This window comes from Melopsittacus undulatus, chromosome 12 (genome assembly GCF_012275295.1).
Source record: "Melopsittacus undulatus isolate bMelUnd1 chromosome 12, bMelUnd1.mat.Z, whole genome shotgun sequence".
NCBI classification, from domain to species: Eukaryota; Metazoa; Chordata; class Aves; order Psittaciformes; family Psittaculidae; genus Melopsittacus; species Melopsittacus undulatus.
The window spans coordinates 21,445,951-21,464,945 of NC_047538.1; the positions used below are offsets into that span (position 1 = coordinate 21,445,951).

At 52.6% G+C, this 18,995-nt stretch overlaps 1 protein-coding gene across 10 annotated transcripts in view; it reads right to left on the minus strand.

Moving 5' to 3' along the window:
- NCOR2 (nuclear receptor corepressor 2) overlaps positions 1 to 18,995 on the minus strand; it is a 218,771-nt gene that overhangs the window by 84,652 nt on the left and 115,124 nt on the right. For 9 of the 10 annotated variants that reach the window (XM_034068507.1, XM_034068506.1, XM_034068502.1 and 6 more), the window contains exons 7-8: positions 13,907 to 13,963; positions 8,705 to 8,757 (exon numbers count right to left, since the gene is read on the minus strand). In XM_034068507.1, the coding sequence (XP_033924398.1) occupies positions 8,705 to 8,757; positions 13,907 to 13,963 (110 nt within the window). Of the gene's footprint in view, positions 1 to 8,704; positions 8,758 to 13,906; positions 13,964 to 14,255; positions 14,304 to 18,995 lie in introns of those variants that run through there. The other variant, XM_034068503.1, reaches the window with a different exon arrangement.

The following is an 18,995-nucleotide window of genomic DNA, read 5'->3' on the forward strand; positions in this document are numbered from 1 at the left end:
TCCCTGCCTGGCTAATGGGGAAGGGAGAAAACACTCTCTTCCCCCATAAATCCCTAAACCTCAGCAGCAGCAAGGTTGGGAAGGGACAGAGGCTCTTAGAGAGAGGACTGGGGGCAGCGCTGGATAGATTTGGGGATGGAGAACATCACAGACAGCATCACAATTCTTTGTTTATCAAGGAGGAAACACATGAGGCTTAACTCTTGTTCTTAACAGAACCATATGGATTTTGGAACTTCTGTCTTCCCCTCTTCATTAGTCACCAGAGGTGTGGGATACACACAAAGCCACTGACCACTGCCTGAGCTGCACATCTTCATTCCCTTTGACTTCACTTCAGTGCCTTGGTGCAAACCCAGACCTTCCAAGGCAGCACTAGCAAGTGGCACTCATAACAGATGGAAAACACCAGCTACCAGCTAGAAACAGACTCCAGGATCCCCAGCTCAAGCCTCTCAGCCCTCGACCTACTCCCACTTCCAAGCAGCACCAGCAGAAGGCACAGCCAAGTGATGGGGCTGATGCCTCCTGCAGAGCAGAGCTGGAGCCACAAAGGTTTTCTGCTCCAGGACTCAAGCATCAAGCCACACACGATGCTCATGTGTGGGACAGCCCCCACCAAAGGGTCATAGCTGGGGCCAGCACAGATAAATCAAGCCCTGTCCTCCCTACCTCAGCCTGGGTGACACACAGCAGCAAGGGGGGGTTAGCAGGAACCAGGAGAGTAGATGAAGACAATTAGCATCTCTCACACAGCTGATGGGCTGCCTCGAGTTCTGCATCAGGGCTGACCTTGAAAGTGCTAATACAGGCAAAGATTTAATGGCTCCACAGCTGCGAAATCAGGACTGCCTTGAAAGCAGGTTTATGTTTACCAGCACCAAGGCTGAAGTAATCAGAGAGCGAAAGCATTAAAAACAACAACAACCCCCCTCGTGCCCTAAATGTTTCTGCCACTTTATCTTTGGGGTTTGTTGGTTGTTGCTTTTTGCTAAGGTCAGTCTCTCAAAGGTTAACACAATCTGGTAAATATAAACCGGCTTCGCAGTTTATCTTGCTGCATGTATTGCTGTTACTTGGAAACCATTTGCAGAGAGGTTAATTCGGGCCAGCGGTCTCCAAAGCACACGCTGTGCTCCCTGAGCACATCAAAGAGCCTTACAGGGAAGGTAAGGGCTGTCTGCTGGAGTCCTGCACAGCAATAACCCGTGGGGAAGAGCACATGGGAAAGGTCACTCTGCAGCATATCAACCTCCCTCCATCGTCCTCCTCAGCAGCCTTCATCCTCGCCTGCAATGCTGCTCTGCATGGATGGAGACCATCACAGGGTGAGGAAGAGGCAGTTCATAGGCAGGAGGGATGGAGGGAGGCTCCTTAGACAAAGCAACAGTGACTCTTGTGGACAGTCAGAAGTATTGCTGGGCTGGCACATCCCTGCGCCGGGTCAGGACATGCGGGCTCTGTGTGATGCTCAGGCAGGCTGGGGTGGCTGCAGTGAGCCACGGAGCCTGCCAGACGGCTCATTCCCATCCCCGTCATCAACAATGCACCTGAAATCATCTGCATTCCTGCCCTGGGCTCCTCAGCTCCCTCTGCTCCTATGGGGAAAGGCCTTTCTGGGGGGCTCAGTTTCACACAGTACTGCAATGACATGGTCCATATGTATTTCCCACTTGCCTGCTGCATCGCAGCCCCAGTCCAACCTTCCCTCTGAAGGCCAGGACACCACATCTAGTTACACTCCCCATGACAAAAGCTATTCCAGCCCTCTGGTCACCACAGGAGCTTTTCCTGCACCTTCTCTGCAGGGAAGTGTAGAACAGCCAGTGTGGGTCACACAAACCACCACAGCTTCTCCAGACCACCACTGGCCTTGTGAGCCTCTGCAGACCCCAGGCACAGAGCCCAAAATGGACCCAGGGACATGTGGTTTTCCCCACATCAGGGTCCCATTTAGAGTCTGTGATGTCAAAGGCTCTGAACAGCATCAGGTCCCCACTGGACAAGTGCAGCAAGAGCCTCAGTACCAGGGACCATCAGAAATGGGGCACAACTCACGTGGGGAGGCTGGGGCAGCCCCACAAGCACCCAGCACTTCCCCACAGGCACTGACAGGCAGGAGGAGGAAACAGGGATCAACCCAGGTAAACCAATCCCACCAGCGCAGGAAGCAGGATTCAAACACTACCTATAATGTGGGGTGTGATGCTGCAAGAGCTTTCCATCCTTGCACAACCCTAACCCGTGAGCCCCACACCTGAGCGTGGTTCTCAGAGCCATGGGGAAACACATCTCCCACTGGGAGCAATGGGAGCCCCGTGGGAGCAGCTGCTGCCACCTCAACCGGCTCGGCACGAGGTTGGGTTTGTGTTTTGGCTTTCACAAGGGGAGAACCATTAACTGTGACTTCTGAGCTACTTGGCTGGGGTCCACACAAACCACTTGGCTGTGCTCTCCAGAGGATGCGGTGCCTGCACACGTGTGGACACTGCCAGAGCCCTGGGATACGGTTCCCAAGGGTACAAAGGGCCGATGCACACCTGGCTGAGCCTGCCTGCAGAGACCTTCAGCCGGGGCAAGGCGAGATGAAAGGAAGTTTGCTATTTGATGAGAACTGATCAGGGGTATTTCATTACACAGACCGGCTTTCATCAGGCAGCCAGTGCAAACAAAGCAGGGATCAAGCCTGGGAAGAGCGGTGGGGAAGGAGGCAGCGAGCAGCTGGCAAAGCCATTGTACAGCAAGATGGATCACCAGGCGAGGGTCGGAGACAGAGGAGCCTCCTGCAACTCCAGCCAAACAAAGCACTGCTGAGAGACAGGAGAGCTGCAAACCAAGGGACACGAGGAGAACACTCAAGGTGAAACAAGAGGCAATGGAGCGGGTACAGAAGTGGTTGTGTCACCTCCAGTGTGCCCATTCCCGACGCCAGGATCCCAAGACACAGCTCTGGGCAGTCACTGATCCCATCCCACCTCTTGGCTGCAGGACACCCTGCAGAGAGGGCAGGGAGCAGGTCACGCTGCTCACGGGTCATCGCACTCATTCATCTGCTTGCTCTGGAATGGCTGGAGCACACAGCTCCAGCTGGTAACACACTGTAACCTACTGACCCCGAGCAGGCACAGCCTGGGACAGCGGCTGTTGGGAGCAGTGTCCCTGCAACAGTCAGAAAGGATGAAAACCAAAGCAGATCTTCAGCTGATTCACCCCAGAGACCTCGCTGGGATGGACTAAACCCCCAGCACCATTAATGCCTGGGAGAGCAGAGCGGCTAAGGGCTGTAACCCTGGATGTACAGGCAGGCGGGCTGTTTGTGCCCAGAAACAACACCCAAAGAGAAAGAAGCCATTGGAGGTCTCCCAGCTTCTCAAATCATGTCCTCTGCAGGTCCAAAATACACTCTAAGCCATCACTATAACTCATTAATAATAATCATAATTCATGTAACTAATTTGCATGGTTAATTCACCTGGTGGCTCACACGCTGAGGCCAATGAGATGCCCCAAGGAGGAGATGTCTCAGCAAACACGGGTGCTTTGCCACCAGAGCCTGACCCACAGCACAGCCCATGCAAGTCCCCATGGTGCCACCTCCTTGGGAAGATGCTCCTGAGCTGCTCAAGCGAGGCCCTTGGGCAGCAGTTCCACAGTCCTTAACATGAGATTGGAAATCAATGCCCATCCCCTTTAACACTATGGGGTTAGGACCAAGACAAGTCCAAGTGCTTCTGCACTTGGTCAGCCACCTTTGTCTTCCCTCGGAGCCCAAGCTGACACTGCAAACCCAAGTGCAAGGCAGCCCACCCAAGCAACAGTACTTGGCTTTTTACTGGCAAGAGAAGGCAGCAGAAGGTTGCAGTGTGTGTCTCCATCATTTAGTAATTCATCACAAGGTAATACTTCTGCCCTGGTGCATGCCAACAGAGAATAAAAGAGATGAGAAACCTTGAATGAGATGAGCGGGGAGCTGCTAGGTGAATTTCTAATGAGGAAAATGTCTACAAGCACTAATAAAAAGACCCGAAAGAGAATGCATTAATAATGACAGGGTTTGGAAGAGCATTTGTGCTACATGTCAGGCTTCAACTATGAATTTAGAGGCAATACAGCGCTACTAAAACCCCTAAACAGCCAGTAATGGAAAGATCACTTAGATTTTCCAGAGTGACAAGTGATTTGGAAAGCTGGAGCTGCTCTGCTCTTTGGGGAGAAGGGTAACGGGAGGATATTGAGATGAAAAACATACTCAGAAGCCCCTAAACCTCTGGAATTTCAGACTTTTATACTGTAAAGTCTCCTTATCCACCCCCAAACCAAAAGCCATCAGCTGCAGAGGGCAACCAGGATGTGCCAACGTGAGCAGTGCACACAGCTTCACTGCTGCTGGATGGGGACACACCAGAAAGCAAATCACACCAAGCACTTGATCTGTTCTAACTGTACCCTCAGACCCTGGTTCTCCAACACCCTCAAGGCATCTCGAGGGGGATGCAGCCTGGTTTCACCCCAACATCTCTGAATTGCAGTGTTAAAGCAAGCAGCTCAGGAAGTAAAGGTTTAAAGCAAGCCCTGTGAACAGCACCTTGCACGTACTTACCCTGGGCTTTCAGTGTTCCTTCCCTGTGCTTTGTCAAGGCTCAGAAGCTCACATTTCGCTTTCAAACACCAATCCCACAGTTCTGATTTAAGGCTGACTGCTTCAGCAAAGGGGGGAGGAGAGTCCTACCAAGCTGCTTTTCATGGCTGACCGAGTAGGAATCTCCTGCTGGAGAGATGAAGGCCCCCTTGGAGCACAGACAGGTAGGCAGCAGGTAATTGATCCTGCTCATGCGAACAGCATCTTGTCATTTCTCAAACACTGCGAGGAAAGGAGGTTCCTATCTCTGGTGCCAGCAGCCTGGAGAACACATACAATCACTGCCACGGCAGGGCAGAAGAGCAGCTTTCATCCTTGTACATCCAGCTGGCAAAACACTGAAATAAGAGACCCAGAGCAGATGAACTGGTGCTTAAGTGGTGCACAAGCATCCTCTGCATTTGCTGCTGTGCTTCAGCAAAGGGTCTTTGCATCTTCCTCGGGTGATGCAGAATCATTTAAGTGGCCTCCAGTTGTGTTTGGGGCTTGAAGGAACTCGGTCCATTAGAAAGCCAAAAGGAAGATCCAAGCTAGCTATGGGGGCAAAGCTCACCCCATCCCTATGAAAACGAGGGCACTAAACGCTGTCTTGCTCTCTTCTTCCTCGAGGATTGAGTGGCAGAGACTTTCCTTCCAACAGAGCAGGTATTTCAAACAGAAAGGCCATGCTTCCATCAAAGCTAGGTCAGGTCTTTGGAACACAGCACTGAGCGGTGCTGGAGCTCACGCGGCAGATGTAGCATACAAAATTAACCATGTTAGCTCACAGCCTGCACTCACAGGTGAGCCAAAGGGACCCAAGCAGACACTAACAGAGCACAGAGAAGCAGCTAAATAGGACTTAAAAGCTTTTGAAGCTGCAAACACTGGAAAGAACTGGGGCATGAAATTAATTTTAACTGTACTGAATAGGAGACAGGCCATAAACCTCCATGAAAGTAAGAGAGAGGCAGCGCTTTAGTGGGAGTAGAAACTCTCCCCGTAAGTCCCCAGTCAGCTCTGTTAGCATAAGTGACTCATCCCAGCTGAAAAGCAAAGCAAACAAGCAGGAAGAATGAAACTAGTGTTGCAAGGCGGAGAGCATCGCTGGAGAGATCGAGGAATTCTGGCTGTGTGATATTCAAATGCCTTCCCACTGACACTCACACCCAGCTGAGGGAAGAAATCCACCCCAGGAAGTGCTTTGAGAGAAGAAGAAAGGTCTTTGTGAATGGTGACAGCCGGGCCATGCCCCTGGGCCCAGGTACGAGGCTGCAAACCAGCTTCATGTGGGAGCAGTTGCTGTTTAGCACTGAATACAGGGAGGTTTTGGGGACTGAATCATGACCTGGATGGTTTTCCAGCCACCTGCCAAAAGGCTTGCTCACCATCGCTAATCTGCACAGGGTGGAATCACTCAGAACAACCTGCATCCAACTGCAAATACAACCTGTGGTGTCCTGGCAGTTGTCCTGCTGTTCTAATGCATCTGGCTGATGCCTCCCAGCACTGCGAGGATTTATCCATCTCCTGCTGAAACAGCCACCTTCAGGCTACAGAGCAAAGCTGCTCTTCTAGAGCAGAAAGGCACAAACATATGAACAAGGAGAGAACAGAAAGTATCTTCAAATGCAGCCCCCAGAGCAGTTGTAGGTCACGAACATCCAAGCATGACTTGGTCAAAACACCAAAGTTTAACATCTTCTCTTGCTCAATGTCCCTGCTTGGAAATCTTGACTTTGTATCTTCCTCCCAAGCATCCAAACATCCTTTTATGTGCAGCAGGAACATCAGAGAGAACAGGACGCACCAACTTCTCTGCACATCCATCAACAAGTAGCACACTGCACTTCAGACCCCAGGACCTCCAAGAGAGGCCCATGGTCCAAAGCAGCAAACATCTGGAGCCCAGATCACTCGAGGGCCTTTAGCTGACCTAGATCTGCACAGGCACTCTGCTGGCATCAATAACCAGCTGAAGGCAGCTAATTGCGAGGAGGAGATGGAGGCTTTTCATTAAAACATGTGGTTTCCTTCCCAGTTTTTTGCAGCATTAATCACAGTGAACATTAACCCCAAACCTGCCTGCTCCAACCTCTCCTGCTCTATCACCACCAATGATAGCTCCATGGGAGGGCTGACCGCTGTCCAGGGTTAGGATAACCCTATAGATGCCTACAAATGAAGCAATGGAGAGGAGTACCTGCTCTGATGGCATGGGAAGCTAGTTGGATGGGGTTTGCTCCTGACCTGTGCAGTCAGTTCCCTCTTCTTTGTGCCTGTCTTTCAGGCAACAAGCAAGAACAGGAAATAATTTAAATCACAGGAAAATGTGATCCCAAACCCACAACTATTGGCAGGGGAATGGGAGTGGGTGAAGTCTTTGGATCTACTTTTAACTCATTCTTTCAAGGGCAAAACCAGCAATTGGCTTGAAACTGCCACCTTCAGTGCCTGACTTGTGATGGCCATGGAGCCCTTCAAGAGAAGAAGGGGGTCAGGGACCCTAAGAGATAGTGACTGCCACACACCATCAGTGCCGGGGGTAACTTACAGGCAGCAATGTGGAGAGCACATCCTTGGGCCAGCCCCTGGAGCTGTATGAGGTGGTTTATCAGCCATCAATACCCCGAACTCACAGCAAAGTAAGACTTCAAAAGCAGGGAGCTGCCAGTTGCAGGGAGCACAGACCCACTGCCAGGCATCACTGCCAGGCATCACTGCCTCACCTACTGGGTGTCCTTGCCCAAGACCTGGGGCAATGTCTGCCAAACTCAAAAGACTGCAGTAAATGCATTGGCAACAGAAGGAAACATCTGGAAGGAAAAAGCTACCAGGATTTCCAGGAAAAAGCCATCATTTCCCACCAATTTCTCCATCTGCTTGCCCTCCCCATCAGCCATCAGGAGGTGATGCTGCCCTGCCCCAGAAGCACATGGCACAGCAGCACCTTGCTTTTACACACAGCATCCAGGCCAGCACTGAGTACCCCAACAGAACCCTCCTGTTTGGGGTTCCTAAATGGGGATGCCCAGCACCAGCAATAAGAGAGCTCAGGGATCCACTAAGGAGCCCTGAAGGAACTGGAAGGTTTGGGGTGATGAATGTTTCACAGCGAGTGCATTGCCTGGATGACACAGGAAGCTTTGGGTGGAGCAGGAACCAAGTGAGCAGCAGGGTCACGTCACCAACCCCTCCTCCCCACAGCCCAGATGGGGATGGAGAGCACCCAAACCCCAGCAGCACCTACCACACTCCCCTGCAGCAGCGCAGAGGTACATTAACTCTTTCCCTATGATCCCCTGGCATCAGTTAACACATCAGTGAAGAGCAAAGGATTATTAACAGGTTATTAAAGATGATAATCACCAGCTGACCAAGCCTGAACCAAAACAGACACGCTGCACACAGCTCAGAGCAATCATTGGTTCATTCAAAGGCAGATAAAAGTTTCAAGATCTGGTTTGATGATGCAGATTTCCAACAATAATCACAATTACTGCTACTCATTATCTGATGCATTTCTTCTATGCTCAGGAAGTCACTGTGGTTATTCAGTGCAGGTTGATGATTAAATCATGTATTGAGGTGATAAGTCAAATTAGATGATTGCTGAGTCTCGGTGAGTATCTTTGACACAACCAGTTGTTATTAGACATTCAAGAGGTGTTTCATGAAAATCTAACTGTAATTGCAACTTTTCACTTTACCTCATCTTTCCTGCATGCAAACACACAGACACATGCACACCAGCAGCTGATTTATACAACAGTATGCACAAAACACAGCATAAAGCACCCAAGGTGAGTGCTCTCTGGGAGAACACCAAGAGATGGACCAGGACCCGCATCAAACAGCACCTTCAGCATCCATCTGAAGCTACAGCTCCCAACTGCTGGGCTCCTGAGCTGCTCTTACAGCAGCTTTGTGCGTCAGGCACCCAGAGCAGTAAAACACCAGCTCTAAAGGGATGCTTGCAATTCCTCAGCAGCTTTAATCGGGGTCTGGGAACGAGCTAGCATCCCTCCCGCTCCAGCCTAATGCCCAACCTGACATTTAAAATAGCCTTTATTGCCAAGTACTTACATTTTAATGTTTTCATGGTATTGCCTGGTGTCTGAAGGCTGGTTGTATAATGGCTGAAATAAAGAAGAAAAATGAAGGCATAAATGATACAGTCTGACATTTAGAAACTTAAACCCATCAGCATCAGTGCAGGTCCCTGTATCCCTGAGCCGCGCCAGCCCAGGCACCCATCCCTGTGCCCCCCATCTCTGCTCCCGGCTGTACTGGAGGGTGCTGGCTCCCGGCAGTGCCGCGCTGGTCCCGGTGCATCCCAGCTCATGCCGGCAGCACCCCAGTGAGCTGGCTCACAACAGGCACTGTGAGACGTGGTCCAGATCAAAGCGGCGCGGCCGAGTACGTGCTTGTTATCCATGGGCTGGGAAACGCAGTGCGCTTCGGAACATACGGCACGGGGGAGGCGAGGGGAAAGGGGGGAGCAGGGAGAGGCAGCCTGTGTGCTGCATGTTGGTACAGCTACACGGCAAGAGCCTGCCTGAGCTCTGCCGGGGAGCAGGGTGGGGAACTGCAGGCAGGACAAGTGCTCATCACTGTGGTCTCCAGCAATGCCAGGGCAGGCTGGTCCCCAGGCACGTCACTGCGGTCCCCAGCGCCCATGTGTAGGGTGATGCTCCTGTCTGTCCCTCAGGATGGGCAATGGGCTCCAGAAGGACCTATGGTTTACCCCTTGGAGAGCTCAGTGGCCACGACTGCCTCCAGCACAAGATGCCAGCACCTATCACACAGCTTCTCTGCACCCCTCACCCTTAGTGGGGATGTGACAGGGCCCTCTATGGGGAGAGCTGGATCCATCCCTGATCACTGCCCCTGCTATTACTCCCATCCCATCCACAGGGTGATGTACCTTCAGGGAACATGTCAATGTACAGAGTCCCACCTGTGGAAGGGGGAGATGCCACAGAAACCATGCTCAATCCCACCCGTACTGATTAAGAGCTCAAGCCATGCTCCAGGAGCTGCCACCAGTTATGTCTATACAAGCAGGCTGACAGGGTGCACAGGATTAAGCCTTTCACTGCTATTTTAGTCATCAGCTAAGCTGGTGTGAACATGCCCAAGGCTGTGCTAACAAAAAACTTGCCCTGGCCCAACCATCATCAGCTGGGTACCCAATGAGCACAGCTCCTGTCCAACCATAGGAACACAGCCCAAGTCTTCAGGCAGCTCATCCACAAACCTTCACCAAACAAGCTGTGAACAATCCACCACCTAAGGGGGATGTGTGACTGCCAGGTCCCGACAGAAGGCAGCATCCTGGCCATGGCTGCATACAAACCAGCCCACCTTCCTACTGTGGTCATACGGCTGAGGCTTGAGGTCCACTCAATTTCATCTCAGAATAAGAGAAAACAGCTGCTGAACATCTGCACAGCCAAGTGAGCAGCACTGGAGGGGACAGGACCTGCAAACACAGGTGGGTCCCTCTCTCCTCCAGTTGGAAGGTGTAATTCTCACCTCCTCCACAGCATCTCCCCATCACCATCACTGGTGCCTGGCACAGGAACTTGTTTTGCCATGCAGACAGCTTGTCTGTAACTGCCCTGTAAAAACAGATCCTGCCTCACCTCTCCCTGCCGGGACAGCCGCATTGATGTGCATAGGAAGGAGACTGGGTGTAGCTCTCCCTACTCTCTTCAGCCCATCACCTCTGCATCTCGGCATCAGCAGCTTCATCAGCTTCTTTTCCTGGCTGTCCTTGGACACGTCCCTCATTGCTGGGAAAGCACATGTATCCCCATGTGGAACAGGCACACAGAGGAGCCCAGGCACACAGATGTGAGATGAACTGCTGCAACCCAGGAGGACTGCCTGGGCATCTGCTACCCTGACAGGGGACAGTGGGCTGCGAGTGTGCCTGGGGACACCAACAAGGGAACAGGCAGCTACCCCACAACAGCAGAGCCAGGGCAGAGGAGAGGGACAAGTCTGTTCTCCAGAAGGAGACCTCTGTGTGCTCCTCAGGGGCATTTCTATCACAAACCCTCTTGGATCTGCCAGTCCGACTCCAGGCTGGGAGCTGGCTGTGCACTTCATGCTTGGAGGCTCAGAGGAACACAGACATCTGTCTCATCACGTAGCAGGTCTGCGCCACGGAGAGATGAAATCAAGCTGTGGATTTGGAGCATCACATCCACAATCATCACCCTGGAAAGGCTTGACCAGAGGAATCACTGGGTGGCCTTGACCAGTGACTCCTTGCAAGAGGAGTGCAGGAGCTGGAAATGCTGATGAATAACAGTGCCTCTTCCCTCTGTGCCCATAAAAATCACAGCAGAGAACCTGGTGTGTGGTGAGCCACAGAGACCTTCTGCTGGGAGAAGGTGGTGAAGTAAACACCTGGGTTAGAAGATGCACACATGGACATCACAGATGCCCTGATGCCACTCAGCTCACCACATTCTTTTCCACTACTACTGATCCATGATGTACAGAAGCACCTAAACCCTTAGTTCACAAGCCTCAGTGTTAACAGACAAGCACTGGAACACAGTACTGAAAAAGAAATGCCCAAATAGTCACAAATAAGAAACTCCAGGATCCAAACCCCAGATCCATGTGATGCCAGCATCTCACAGAGATCTCTGTCTGCACAACCTGAGCACTGTAACTCAACCCCGGAGACAAGTTCTGCCTACCCCATAGAGAACATAGCCTCACAGATTAAAGAGTTAAGAGAATCCCTATTCTCAATAGGGCAGGGACCAAGCAACAGCACTGTCCCTCAGAGCCCTCCCCAGCCTGCCTCAGTGAGTAAGCAGGAGGAAAGCTGACAGGTCAGATGGGTAAGGCAATGTTCAAAACATTCTCAGTGTTTCTCCAGGGTAAGGGACATGAAATGTGTTTCTCTGAGGGATGACATACATGAAAGATGTAATTGCAATGCAAAGCTATTACTGAAAACCACCTTGGGTTTACTGAAAGCTCTTTAAAACTGAACGAAAGCTCTCAACTGCTTTCTGGCCACTGCAGTGTTTAGACTACACATCTCTCCCTGTGGAAAACAAGGGGTCACTTAAAATGGTACCACTACACCACAGGGATGAAATGTGCAAGGAGTAATGGGTAAAGGGATTCAAGGCCAAAACTGAGGATCCTCTGCAGAGGATGAACCTGAGTGACACCTCTAAGATAAAGGTGCAGGGCCAGACCTTGCAAGGTCAGAGCAGGGAGAAGCCAGGAATCATCAACAAGCACTTGCTGCTTCCTTGGGATGTACAACCCAAGGACACCAATTTCAGTGAAGAGGCTGTAAGCCTGAAAGCTCAGGGGGGGCTGTTTAAAAGGCCAAAGTCAGGAATTAAGAGTTTCCCACCAGAGCCATCTCCCAGCGGCTTCCAACTTCATGGGAAAGCCACAACACAGCCACAGAATGCCTGGGTAGATCCCTGCTTACACTATACTGGACTGCTTTCAGAACCCTTCCTTCCAGCTAACACTACAAGGAGCCTCAACAAGCCCATCAGCGTGCTTGGGGGATAGGATTTCTTTCTCCATTCAAACACAACCCCTTGGCACAACCTGCAGCCGGCAGGGCAGAGGCAGAGCCCCACCTCAGTACCACCAGCACCACCAGCACAAGGAGGGGATGCAGCCACGGCTCCATCCTGCCAGCAGCACCACCTCACCCTGCTCGCAGCCCTGGTTTGTCAGTGCTGTGGTAACCTCTGGCCTCTCTCTGGCATGACTAAACCCATCACCACCGTGACCTCTTGTCTCACACCATCAGCCCTGGGAAGCTGCCCCACTACTGAGCTCATGTGTATCCATCACAGCACTGCAGCTGCAAAGCAAGAACCAGAGCTCCCAGCAACCAGAGCCCACTGCACTCTGCTGACAGCCACCACTGCTCCTTGCAGGGCTCTTGCACAGGATTAGCACCAGGCTGCTCAGCCTCCCTGAAGACACTCCTTGGATGTGTCTGTGCTGAGGCTGATGGACAGGGGTGTGCATCGGGCAGAGCAGGCAAAGCTGCTTCCTTTCCAGGTCAGATCTGACTGCTCATCCTGTCTCGCAGAGGCTGTTGGCACGTCCTGGGTGCTGTTCTGGCCAACACGACAGGGGGGCTGGGCCATAGGAAGTGTCTCTGGGCAGGCAGATGAGACATTCTGCAAGGCACACGCAGAGCCCAACTGAGGCTGTGCAGTGTTCTCAGCAGAGGCTTCCCCTGCCCTCTGAGAGGAAGGCAGGGCAGGAGTGCGCACTGGGTGATGCTACAGCTCCCCCTGTGCAGTGTCAGCACCCAGGGACAAAGCATCAACGACCTAAAAAGGGGGAAATGAAGGGCAAAAAGGAGGGGAGGAAGGGAAGGGAAATGTGACTATTTTGATGAGGAAGCACCAACCCCAGGCACTGCCAATCTGCAGAGCAGAAAGAGAGCAAAGGGTTCGACCCCGGTGACTCAAAGCAGGAGCAATGAGTGCTACCTCCCCAAACAAGGAAGTGGGCTTCCACACGTAGCACTGAGCACTAATTCCCGTGTGACCTCTCCCTTACACACCCAGGGAAGACAGCAATTAGTACCACCTCCACAAGGCAAGGCAAATTACAGCTGCCCAGGACTGACTGCTCACTCCCACCCCACACCCGGTACAATGCAAGAGATACGTCTGTCCCCCTTGGATCCTTCCAGCAGCATCACTGCAGATGTACCTTCTCCAGGCACCCTTCTTCAGGACTCAGCCCCTCAGGGGCTGTTTTCAGGCACCCCTCCAGCAATCAATCCCTTCATTTACAGCTGGAATTTGCCGGAGGAGGAGGCAGACCCTAATGGGCAATCTATCAGAAGTTGTTCTTCCCAGCTGTCCTGTGCATGAGGGAGACAGGAATAGGACGTGTGTGAAACCCAGGACCCGCAGGTCATTGTAAGCACAGTGCTTACAGAGCACCCTCCTCTGTCTGCAGTGAGCTGGGACAGAGGAGAGATGAAGCCAAAGAAGCTAACAGCATCCTAAACAGAGGCACGCTGTGCCAGAGCCCCCTCCATCACCCAGCGCTGCTGCAGCACATGAGGATTACCTAAGGGTTAAGGCCCTCCAAAGAGGGCTGTGTGTTTCTGCCTGTGTTTCAGTACTCATCTTCGCTTCCTGCCTTGATGCTGTGCCAGTGAGAGGTCTGGGCCAGCAGCAGCTTCCTCTGATAGCTCAGACACACACACAGGGTGCTGTGCTCACCACCCAGGGACCCGCATTGAGAGGTAACACTCACCAGCTCCACCTGAGGACCCAGTCCTTCCAGGATCCGGTGAGCAGCCTCTGCCTTCTTCTGCAAGGAGAAAGGGGAGAGAGAAAACCAAGTTATTTCTGCCATCAGTTACGGTCACAGCCCCTGCTCCAGCCCTTCCCCTGTGCCACAGTCCCCAAACCTCCACAGAGCTGCCACAGATCCCACCCTGGAAGGCAACGAAAAGGTTCAGATCAGCCTCTGGACCAGCAGGAAAGCCCCACAGGCAAAGGGCACTTGAGTTATCCTGACTTTAACACATCTGAGCTCTGCCTGCGGAGGGACCCGCATCCCCAGCCCCCTTGCACCCAATGGGGATGACTGCACCCATCACCTCTGTATAGCTGCCCATCAAGGAGGAGGGAGGACGAGCACGCAGGCAGAGATGCCCTTTCTAGGACTCATTACTTCACAAGCATGTGATGTTAGATTTGAGCTGCCCTTGGCTCCTCATCTTGTCCCTCCCCTTCTCTGCCCCCTCCCACCCCCAGCCAAGCTACCTAATGCCTATTAGAGGTAAAAAACACCACGGAGGAACATGTGTCAGGGGCTGTGCTGCTGTTACTAATTAAACAGGCCTGAAAAGAAGACAAGGGTTGGCTGCAGCAGGAGCCTAAATAAAAGATGACATTTTCAGTAAACAGCACTTCCTTACAAAGCCAGGCTTTAAGGGGGGTTACTGACAGGTCTGATACATCCGGATCATGATGAGCCACAGGGCTGAGCTGATAAAGGCAAATACCTGCCAGCAGCAGGGCTGAGGAGGTGGGTTTTCAGAGGTGTTTGTTCAATAAAAGAGGTGATTTTAGCTATTTTGGGGTAGGGAGAAGAGAAAATCCACAGCTGCCTACAACGGGGGTGAAGGAGCAGGGAGTGGAGCTGGGCTTCCCCAGGGTTTAAAAGAGAGGGGAGGAAACCCCTTTTTGGGAGCACAGTCAGCATTGTAACCCAGTGAGCACCCCTGGGGCTGGGGAGGGCTGAGCTCTGAGGGTGAAGCCCCCCTGGGCAGGGAAGGGATTGCAGCTCCCACTGCTCTCCCTCTGCTGCAGGGGCTCACATGGCCAGCAAACACCCCACAAACCAGCTTTATGGCATGACACCACATTCAGTGTCCTCTGTGGTTGCCTGACACGTAAGGGGAAGAAGGGACCTGACCCACAGGGGAAGCAAAGCGATCCCAGCACCAGGACCTGCCTACAAACCACAGCACTCACATAGCTTCAGTGCCACACGTGGCCTCAACACCACCACGAGCCAGCCCAGCTCATGAAACACCCCATCTGCTATAGAGCACCTGCCTCTCCCACCCAAGATCCCTTCCATGAACAGGATATCCCACCAGGATTGCCAAGCCCCAGCTATTCAGCACCCAGGTCTGTGTCCTCAAGCACTCTCCAGCTGATGATGGGGAAATCAAACCCCACCAAACACAGCCTGGCCTGGCTCACCCTGAAGCATCAGACATTTCTGCTGCTGTGCACCTGATTCCATTAACAGGAACAAGCCAAGTCTGCTCAGGGTCTTGCCCCTTGGAAATACTCATCACACAGAGAACTCCCAGCCAGAGCTGAGCAGTTTGGTCTCCAGGAGCTGTAAAACCTGCTGAGCTCAGAGAACATCAGCACTGTGGCATTTCAAAGTCTTAATTAAAACCAGGGGTAAGATTTTTCAAGGGGATCATTAAAACTGCTACAAAACACTCTGCCAAGAGGGTGATGGAGCCAACCACCACTGCTTGCTGGCGAGGGGAAGCATCGGCTTACCCAAACCTTCTGTGATGCATACCTGGGAACGAAAGCAATCAGCAAACCATCTAATTGCAGTCAGGGTACTTGTGGGTAGGAGCAGGTCCCACCGTAGGGCTGCTCTCCTGGGTACCAGCCCTGTGAAGGATGCGCTGGATGGCGCAGTCTGGAGCCGCTGCTGCTGCAGGAGCGTGTGTACAATGCCATTAACTTCAAGAAGAAGCTGAGTATGTTCAGCTGCTGCATTTGCCATGTTTAGACAACTTAATGAGACAACCCGGAGGCAAATCACCACAGGCAGAACATGTGGCGAATCAGGAAGAATGACAATTTGTCTTGCATTAACCGACTGTAATGTACCCGTCTTCCCGAACGGAAGATCGGGAGGAGAAGCTATTCCGAGCACGTCATATCTTTGTACGTACACAAAGAAATGCCTCTATCTTGAAAGCTGCCCAATTAACACTTGACACCCACTGTAATTGCCAATGCTCTCTGCTGCATTTATCAGATCAGAGCAGGGCTGTAACGGGCTGTCTGAAAGGCCACGCAGAGCGAGGTGAGAGCTGGTGCTGAACTGGGAAGGATACATCAACACCCAGCAGAAGGTTCCCATCAGGCCGGGGCTCATCCCGAAGGATGGACAGACAGAGGGGACCTTGAGGACCATGCTAAGCAGAAGCCTGGCCACAGGTTTGAGTTCAGGTGCAAGGGCAGCCTCAGCACCTCTGCTGAACACCACTGGCTGCCCTGTTCAATCCTTCCCTTGCCAAAGGAACACCCAGGACCTGGTTCCGATACCGACTTCATTACAAGTACGACTGGTGATTGACCCTGCAGAAGGAACACAAAGGGTTCATCCCATGGGCTAACCCCACCCATTCCTGCAATCCCTGTTATTTAACAGGAATAAATGCACGGAGAAGCAAACCTAAGCCATTACTTCTGGTGAGATGCATGAAGAACCACACCAGTTCTATACCCCCTGTGCAGCTCCAGAGCAAGCAGCTAATGACCCCTTTTCCCGAGTCCACACAGAGGCCTGGGATACTGCTACAGCCCTGGGAACAGCAGCGTGTGCAGAGGGGGTGAAGCCTGGGGATGAATTGTGCTCCCATTTATACCAGTCACTTTGCTCTAGTGGAGCAGCTCTGGGCCTGGCACCAGCAGGAGCAGACCCTGGGCACTTCCATCACCTACCAGTCCTCCGGATGGATCTTCAGCGGGATCGAGGACCCTCAAGAGGTGAGGCTGGAATGCAAACACTGATCTGTGTCCCTGCAGGGCCCATGGGCACACACAGACCCACGGATGGGCCAGGCAGCAGCAGCTACCCCTAAAGAGCAGGCAGATCACACTCTTACCCCATCTCACGCTCCTCCAACAGGCTTGCAGCTGAAGAGCTCTTCGCCAACAACCCAAGCCTCCCTGCAGACCAGGAACACCTCCATTCTCGCCTCAAGTGCATTTGGCTTCCAAAGCAAACTCCAGCCCTTGTTTTCCCTTTGAAGCAACTTAAAATAGGATGGGGAGGGGGAAGCAGCTCCCCGGCCACGTGCGCTGCCGCGGGGCTGACGCGCTGACCCCACGAGGCAGAGGATGGGATCCTGCGTGGGCTCCTCTTGAAGCCAGGGTTAAAAATGGAAGGGGAGGAAACACGGGAGTTATTTTGAGGAAGCGGATCTGAAATTAGGAGGCGGCATTTTCTTGGCCTGGCTCCAGCCATGGCTCCATGCAGCACAGAGCTGCTGCAGCTGAACCCTGATGGGGGTTATTTATAGCAGCCCGTAGGCAGCAGCGTTGGGGAGTGAAGGGTTTCGATTTGGGAGCAGGCACAGAGATAAGCACAGCCCTTCCCTTTGGCGCTGGGAAGATTCCTGTCCCGGCAGCACCGTGTCCCAGGGAGAGGCACGGCAGGGATGGTGCGGCAAAGAGACAGCTAATACAGGGGAGTGTGGCTGAAGTCAGCCCTCAGGTGAGGCACCTTCCTACACAAGGCATAAAGCAAACAGTCCGAGGGGATGCAAAGGAACTCCCTCTGCGCCAGGATCTGCTGGCACCAAACCACACCAGCTGGCTGTGCCGGTTCCATGGGGAAAGTTTGCATTCCTACAAGCACAGGTACTGATTCTATCCCCTTCAAACCTCAGCATTCCCTCTCCAAGAGCCAAACCACTCAGCAATGTGCTGCCTTGCCCACAGAGCAGGTGGGACAAGCCCTGGTGCTGTGGGAAGGGAAAGCAATGCTCTTCCCTCCCCAGCTCCCACAGCCGGCAGGGATTGACACCACCGGCGCTCCCAACCCAGCTGTGGGAGCCCAGGGATACGGGCTCTGCCCTGGGCTCTCCTGGAACCCAAGTGTCCCTGAGCATCAGGGGACACTGGTCAGAGCCTTGCCCAGGCTGTGGCTGCCCCATCCCTGGCAGTGCTCAAGGCCAGGTTGGACACAGGGGCTTGGAGCAGCTGCTCCAGTGGAAGAGGTTGGAGCTGGAGGAGCTTGAAGGTCCCTTCCAACCCAACCTGTGCCTTAATGTTTCACCATTGCAAACAGAAGGTTAGCACTGCACAGAAGGCTTTTAGAAATCAGAGTCTTGGCCCTGGAGCAGTTATGGCAAAGCTCTGCTCACCCACCCCAAGGAGCCAGAGCTGTGCCCCGGGGTCTGCCTTCCTCCTCCAACAGATCTGGGTTCTCTGCACTTCTCTATTTCCAGGACCTGAAAGTGCAGGACATGGCATTATCCAAAATGGGCTCATCCTGGACAATGCTTCTGAGTCAATGCACCCACTGGGAACGCCAGATCCTGAAGCAGACCTCAAACCCAGACATCAGGACCATCATCCAGTGCTCCTCTAAGACTACCCAAAAGCCCACTTTGCATCACCAAGCCAAGACAAGGCAACCCCAGAACAGAAGCTACCATAAACCACAGCAAAATGAAGCAGGCCCTTTCGGCAGCCAAATACAAAGTGCCCTCACCCCAACCACATAAAATAGGGTATGAAAAAATCCCTGCACATTTAAAGCTCGAAAGCATTTGCACTGATAAGGCTTTATTTACTGCACAGCTCCGTGCTGACGGTGCAGGCCTGATTCTTCCCTTTCTAATGTAAATCAGGAGTTCATAGAAAATCAGAGTTATACAGACATTAAATCCCCATGGGATCTGAGTCACGCTCGGTGCCTTTCAGTAGTTAACGGCTAGATTATACTTTGCAATGCTAAAAGTGTTCATTTATTTATTCTCTTATTTCTGGATGGGGCATCACTGCTTTATGAAGGTATGTGAGGAGGGTAAAACCGCACAGACACAACAGCAGCAGGGGGTGGA